Source organism: Anguilla anguilla, chromosome 2, assembly GCF_013347855.1.
Source record: "Anguilla anguilla isolate fAngAng1 chromosome 2, fAngAng1.pri, whole genome shotgun sequence".
Lineage (NCBI taxonomy): Eukaryota > Metazoa > Chordata > Actinopteri > Anguilliformes > Anguillidae > Anguilla > Anguilla anguilla.
The window spans coordinates 57,123,149-57,130,504 of NC_049202.1; the positions used below are offsets into that span (position 1 = coordinate 57,123,149).

Sequence of the window (7,356 nt, forward strand, 5' to 3'; positions counted from 1 at the left end):
GAATTGAAATTTTTAAAATGTCAAAAAAAAAAAAAACAATCACTACTTCATATCAGCAGAACAATACACTGGGAACGCCCTTTTGATTCATTTTTTAATTAATAAATAATTGTATACACTTGATTTATTGTCATTATTGTATTGTCATTTTCATGTAAGCAGGGACCATACCATGTAAATGCATCGGTTGTAGCATATGAAATATGAATCTGCATAGGTATCTCATATGTTTAAGACTCGTGCTCCATCTGAAGGTTTAGTGATGTAGAAGGTGGGGGAACCATGGTATTGCTCCTGTGAAAAAAAGAGATGCAAGCTCAGTTCTACTCTTGTATGCCCATCTTGTAAGCAGAAACAAACATTGAATTTAATTAGTTGAATGCTGTAATCCGAAAGGGTACAACCAATGAAACCCACCTTGATGTGCTGCATTGTCCTGTCTACAGCGTCCGCCTCCAACAGGGTAACAGTACACCCACCAAACCCTCCCCCGGTCATGCGGCTGCCATAAACCCCCTTCACAGCCATGGCTGCAGAAACAAGCTGGTCCAGCTCCCTGCAGCTCACTTCATAATGGTCCCTGGCAGCAGTCACCCCATACAGAATGGAAAGAACACACATTTGAACAGTGTTTGCAAGGAAGTCAGAAACAAGTGGCTTCAAGCGGCTAACTTAGGTTCTATTGTAAGTTTTCAGCGCATGTACCTTTTCTCTTAAAAAATGTGCCATGTTGACTCCATGTTTGCCTTCCTGTGTAAATATTTATGATTGCAAACATTTATAACACAATTCGTTATTCTGTGTAAAGGATTTCCTGTCTATTGTCCTGTGCTATTAACAGTCTTGTGTAGCATTGCATGGTCACCTGAGTGAGTTGTGACTCTCCACCATGAGTTTTCCAAACTCTTGGTAAGCCCCTCGTTTCAGTGCTTCTGCAGCTTCTGTGGTGCGCTTAATCTCTTCAATCACATGACGTGCTCGCCGGAAAGTCACGCTGTCTAAGCGCCCCTTGGCATCTGGAAACATAGAGAAATGAAATCCTTGATGTCACCAACATTTTTTTCACTCATAGAAAAGTGATTCTGTTTCACAATGTCAGTTACACATGCTTTTACATCCTTATTTCTGTCATTCTTTCACTTTTGGCTATCCCACCATTATTTTCACATTCTTCCTTCATTCTTCCTCCCTCTCTCACCCTCCAAGTCCTGCAAAGAGACCTCCCTCAGGCTGCTCCTGCCCAAAATGGCCGCTGCCTCTTCACACTGCCTCCGCCTACTTGGATACTCGCTGCCTGTCAGAGAGTGCCGTACATTGGAGTTGGTAATCAGGATGACCAGGCTCGGGTCTGCCAGAGGAACTAACGTGGCCTCTAAAGATCTAGAGGGGCAACAGAATAAATGAGGTGAAAATGTAGATCATTTGCACAAGTGATATGAAAACATTTAGTCAGTCTTCCTGAATGAGAAGGTTCACAAGCATGGACGTGACCAGAACTGTACCTGCAATCGATGAGCAAAGCATGGCCCTCTGAGCCCAGGACAGACACAAACTGATCCATGATGCCACAAGGCACTCCAGCATGGGTGTGCTCGGCCTGTTGGCATGCCAGAGCCTTCGCCACCTTGTCCCCATCATCTGACAAAAGGGGTGAAATGCAAATATTGCCCATGCTTTTACAATGTATATATAAAGAAATCCTGACTCGCATTCTGAAATACAACAATCATTTTTTTTGTGCCTCATGCTACAATTATGCAATGTTTAAAAACATTCACTAATTAACCTTTAAAGAATCATACTATCAAGCCTGAGTAACCGACAGAAAGGTATCTGAACCGATTCTCACCTGGGCATAGTTGCTGAAGGAATGTATAAACTGCCACTTCCAAAGAGGCAGAACTGGACAACCCACCCCCCAGTGGCACACTACTCACCACTACAGCTCTGAATCCAGGCAGAGGCTGTGCTGGTTAGAAAAAATTAGGGTGGGCAGGTTATTTCTGTGGGACCCTCTCAAGCACAATTATATTATGAGGACAAATTTACAAAGAGAAGGAGTTTAACAACAGCACTCTAATATCTCCCCTTTTTGTCCACTCATCTTTTCTCCTTCATATAAAACTTCTGAAAATTGTAATATTTGTAATATTTGGTTGTGTTTTGCAACAGCTGATTGAGTTTCACTGTGCTAACTCAATCAGTCCCTGTATTTCTTACAGAATCCTTTAATTCACTCTGCATACGAGTCTGATCAATTAATAAATTAATAATGTGAATGTTAAGTTACCCCTGTAGTGTTGTAAAACTCCTTTTATGTAATTAGCCCAGCTTGGTTGCCCAGGAGACAAAGGCTGGTTGTCTTTCGGCAGAACGAAGTCCACCCTCCTAGGCTCCTCCGCAGTCTCAGTTGTAGTTACAATGGAAACATTTTGGTCAGGAGTTCGACTGCCCACCATAACTGTCACAAGAGGCAATGCCTGCAACCAGACAATTAAAAATGACAATGTCATATAATTTAATCACACCAGCCAATAAAATTAATTTTCAATCATTTCTGTCCCAATGCTGTCAATACATGCAGAGATATTTAAAGTGAGATCTTTTGACTGACTGATTATTTTCATTTCTAAGAAATATGTTTGCTGAACTCATTTCAAAGAATTAGACATAACAATGGAAACTGCCTTTATCTTGTAAAAGACCATGCTTGGCCCAAGGTGCAAAATACTGAACGAAGGACTGCGTTTGTATTAACATCAAACAATCAATGCCTGCTAAAGCATTGCAAAAATAGTCAATTTAAAAGGGATTGCAGATGATACATTTCGCATGGTAAGTGCATTCAATTCTAAAAGACTACAATTACTGCAAATGTTTGCACTTATCTTGCTCTCCATTCTCTATATTTAACTGCCTTTTTAGTGGAATGTTGTTACACTTTACAGCTACCACATCTTCTGGATAAAACATATATATATTTGCAATATTTAGGCATATTGCATTAATTCATCTTACCCTCATGGAATGCAAGACTATAGCCAAAATCACGATTTATTCATGTAAGAATACTCACTTCTGATGATGAAATTACACTACTGTAATTTATTTCTGGGTTTTGAAAACTGTTACAATTGTCTTAGCCCTCAGCCTCTCAACCCAGCCGAACGGAAAACAAAATAAATGAGTGCTCAGCACTTAATAGCGCCAACTTATACCAAAAAACTTTGTAGTCAACATTTTGAGAGTTAAAAATTTAAATCACCATTGGCAGTACAAATCCTTGATTATAATCGGTGTGCTCTCCAATTAAATTCACTCGCCCAGGTGCACACACGGCAACCTCCGGATCCTGTCCCCCGAAGTTTGCCTGGAACGCTCGTCGAGCTTCTGCAACCATATTTTCAACACTAGGTACGGGGCTGCTGCTGGCCATGTTGGAAAAATGATTGGCGGCTCGCTCTGACTACGGTCAGATGGAAAAAACAGTCGTCTGAGTAAGCTGGTAGACAGCGGTAAATGCAGAAATGTACACTGCTCGTTTTACCGATATAGCTTTTCAACTATTTTGATATTTTAATAAACCCATACGTTATCTATGTACATTTTAAATACACAAGCGTCTAATATTTCCGGACAGAATCAAACAGTAGAATTGCATTTGAGTCATTTCCTTGAGTCTACGTAAGTTAGCTAATGAACAGCTTTTTTCGTAGCATTCCATTCTGATTGGCCTACACCCTACACCAATGTGGGACGTCTCTCGACTACTGCATTTCCCGTGTTCCTCTATGACGTCTAAAGATTTGTAATATCTACGGAAGGGGGATTAGCTCAAATGGTAGAGCGCTCGCTTAGCATGCGAGAGGTAGCGGGATCGATGCCCGCATCCTCCAATGTTTTGTTCAATGACCGACGTCGCAAAATTAGCATGTTTAAATTGGCTCCCGATTCGCAGCTCCTGATTCGATCCCCGGGTCAACGTTGAACCAGTCTTGTTTGCGCGTTTGCAAAATTTATAATGTTCTTCTAGAGCTGCGGATCAAATAGAAATGGCGCAATGGTCAGAATACGACGAAACATTTTAAAATTTATGTATTCTTCAGATATATTTTGAAGGCTCTAATATGGAAACAACATATATCCAACCATCAGCGCATTTTTTTGCAAGCCTAAATAACACACACAATTAATTCCACAAAACACTCGAAGATGAACCAGTGCGTTTATTTGCTAAACTGAAAAGATCAGAGACAATAGCCTGTAGAAAACGGATGCATGTGCGTATGTACATGTTTATTTATTTATTTATTTACACATGCACTTATGTATGCATGAATGTGCTTTGTTAATTCTGTCACTTCTTAATGACACAGAAAAGGTCCAAAAGTATCTCTGACATGATTTGGGTGAAACATCAATGTATTATTGGATTGTTTTTAAATAATCCCACACCAAATGTTCTATGCAAGGCAATACAGACCTATTAAAAAAAGGGACAGTTTGGAAATTTAAATGTTTTTGACATTTGACAGAACAGGTCCTGAAGTGGGCCTACCCCTCATCTGATGTGGGTGAAATAGTACTGTAACTTTTTAAAATAAACTTTTTATGTGAGGTAACATATGCCTATTGAAAAAGGTAAGGTAATACAGGCCTATTGAGTTTTCTCTTCAAAAGCAAAATGTCTCAAACTTTGACACTTGGTTATGACAGACGAGGTCCTGATGTCGGCCTACCTGACCTGATTTGGGTGAAATATTTTCACCTTTGGGTGGCAGTGCTAGGCTTTAGAACTCAATTTAAAAAAAAACTTTCTTAAAGTGGATTGATAATTTCACATCTGGAGCTGTGAATCAGGAGCCAATTCAGCCAACAGCAAAATTCAAATAAACTAAGTGTACTAATTGTATATTGGCCTTGCATAGATGTTTGGTTAAATTGCAAAATACTAATAAATAGCTATAATCTACTCCTGAATTGCTAATAAATAGTATTTATTAGTATTTTGCCAGCTATGTAGAGGATGCTGGTGTATTCATTCACTATAAGACTTTTTTGTTTGAAAGCCCATCCTTCCTCTCCATGCGTTATGACAACAAATTACTTTTATGACTGTAACAATTTTGTGTGATTAGTCAGGTGATTGTGCTAATCCAGTGTGTATGAGGACCTCATGCGGATATCTATTGTAATGTAGGTTTAAATCCCTGTGGGTCACGTGCTTTAGAAAAAAAAAATGTTATTCCTTTATTATCCAAGCATACGTATGCAACGTACACATTTGTTTACCGATTGTTTAGATTTTTCAGTTATAGCCCCACTTTGTGGCACATCAGGCTTTAACTTGATGTGAAAAGTTTGTAACTCTATTAAAATGTCAGATTATGGGTTCACACAACAAACAGCTTAGTGCAGAAGACCAGCAAAGTGCAAGCTGGACCTGTGTGTTTCTATCTACAGCATATTTTATTTGTATAATTTGATTTGGCCTACTTTAACATATTTGGTAGACCCTTTAGCATTGTGTATTGATTAAAGAAAATCCTTTACCGTCATGTATAAATCTGCAAAAAAAAACAAAAAAAAGAAAAAAACAAAAGAAACAAAACAATATTTGCACAGTGTTGGAGGTGATGTCTGCTAAATATTTGCTTACAAACTAATTGCACTTTATGTCCTTTACATTCACCCCCTTGTGTAAGTGTTTGCGAAGCAGTGCGTCAGTTGTCCTATTGATGTGCTTTTCAGTCATGGGTGCTGTAGAGGAAGAATGCTGTGAAGAGTTGGTGGCTGTTTAATTAGGCCTCATCGCCATGGAGATCTGTTTCACTATTACTATGCTGTCTGGCATTTTTCACCCCCTCCCAGTAAATACACTCTTCTTCCCATTTGAACACATTTCATTTGGAGGGGTAAACGCAGCCTTCTTGTCATCTTTTGGTCTAGCAAGAGGCAACCTACAGCACAAAGTGTGTATGTGTGATTTTAAAAAATACATTTTCAGTGGAATTATCAAGCTGTTCACACACTTTAGCACATTGTGGAGCTGATTTAAATAACTGTCCCTGGTATGTAACATTTTGTTACGAGCTGCAGTCTGAGAACCCACTTTATCTCCATGCGGGTTGAGACTGAGGATTATTTACTGCCACTGAAGTCATCAACATCTTAGCAACGGCACAGGAGCCAAACAAGCACAGCTTTGTGTGAAGGGATGTGACTGAGATCTGCTTGGTTGCTTTTGCTACTAGCTGTACTGGCTGTTGCTAGGAACATCAATACAGTCTAAATAAAAGTGCATGCTATTAATATAGCTATTTCCAATGGTTGTAATCTACAATACATCAAATGTAACCTAGGTATGGTATCACAGAGCTTAATACATGTTTTTCTAAAGCTGTGTTCCCTCTCCATATTTATCTTTGCATCCATTTTCAGTGGGAAAAATAAGATATTGATTACCAAAGATTTTATTATTTTGAGTTCTCTGCCGTCTATGTGGAATGAAAATAAATAATTCTGCTGGGAGGCTGGCACATCTGTCCTAAAACAGAGAGTGAATTAACGAGCCAGCCTGTATATAAGTGTGTGCTATGTACCTGAGGCATGCCTGATACTGATGCAGCCAGTGAGTGAGGACATTGCTGTTGCTGGATCTGGCTCCAGCATCGCGAGTATGTATAGCAGGTACTGGCAGAAGCATTCCTTATTTAGCAGATTTAAACCACAGCCGATTGGTTCTTAATGAGTTTTTGTCCCTGCTCTAGTTCGTCATCGCAGCTCAATTGTTCTGTTGCTAAGGAAATGTCTGCACCGAGGAAAGGGTAATGACTCTCGACCATTGCTTTATCAGTACTGTTACCTAGCAACACAGATTGTGTTCATCCTTATTGTTCTGAATGGCCTTTACTTTTTCTGGTGTCTTGTTTTGGAGAGAATCTTCAATATTCCCCTATCATTGGCAGTCCATATTCTGTGTACCAAGGGCATAATGATAAATGTGAGCTGAAGCAATATCAAAGTAAATGATGAGCTAGGTGGCATTTTAAAACGCTCGCAAAACTGTTAACAGTGGACAAAAGCCTTTCATGCAAATGTCTGCTTTTCGAACTGGGCTGGCCAATTCAAAGAATTTGCACAACAAAAGCTGTGCTGCCATAGTCCCCAACACTGGCACAAAATCTTTACTTTGTAATTTTTTTTTTCAAGCATATGAGTGGAGCTGTGGTTTTAAACACATTAACCTGACTGAAGAGTTTTAACTGCCCATTCATCGAGAGGGGGTTTTAGAGCATGTAAATGAGGGGACAGCCAGTAGGCTCTTCTGCCTGTTGCTGTGAGACAAACCTAAGT

At 39.6% G+C, this 7,356-nt stretch overlaps 1 protein-coding gene and 1 non-coding gene across 2 annotated transcripts; one reads left to right on the forward strand and one right to left on the reverse strand.

Annotated features, from left to right (window-relative positions):
• Positions 1-77: 77 nt before the first annotated feature.
• galk1 (galactokinase 1) lies at positions 78-3,703 on the reverse strand. The gene is made up of 8 exons (XM_035404729.1): positions 3,266-3,703; positions 2,291-2,480; positions 1,850-1,969; positions 1,503-1,638; positions 1,199-1,380; positions 866-1,016; positions 418-580; positions 78-294 (listed from the first exon to the last, which is right to left on the reverse strand). Exons 1-8 carry the CDS (start codon positions 3,434-3,436, stop codon positions 223-225), a joined length of 1,185 nt encoding a protein of 394 aa, XP_035260620.1. The 5' UTR covers positions 3,437-3,703; the 3' UTR covers positions 78-222.
• Positions 3,704-3,823: 120 nt separating this feature from the next.
• Positions 3,824-3,896, forward strand: trnaa-agc. Its single transcript has one exon. It is a non-coding gene; the product is annotated as a tRNA-Ala (tRNA).
• The last annotated feature ends 3,460 nt before the right edge of the window (positions 3,897-7,356 follow it).

Bases quoted from the DNA above. Each gene is read 5' to 3' on its own strand.
- galk1 (XM_035404729.1), bottom strand. From the start codon at position 3,436: ATGGCCAGCAGCAGCCCCGTACCTAGTGTTGAAAATATGGTTGCAGAA. The intron at 2,481-3,265 runs GTGATTTAAATT...GTCTGGTTGCAG, and splicing joins AAGGATTTGTACTGCCAATG to GCATTGCCTCTTGTGACAGT. The intron at 1,017-1,198 runs GTGAGAGAGGGA...CTATGTTTCCAG, and splicing joins CTCTTTGCAGGACTTGGAGG to ATGCCAAGGGGCGCTTAGAC.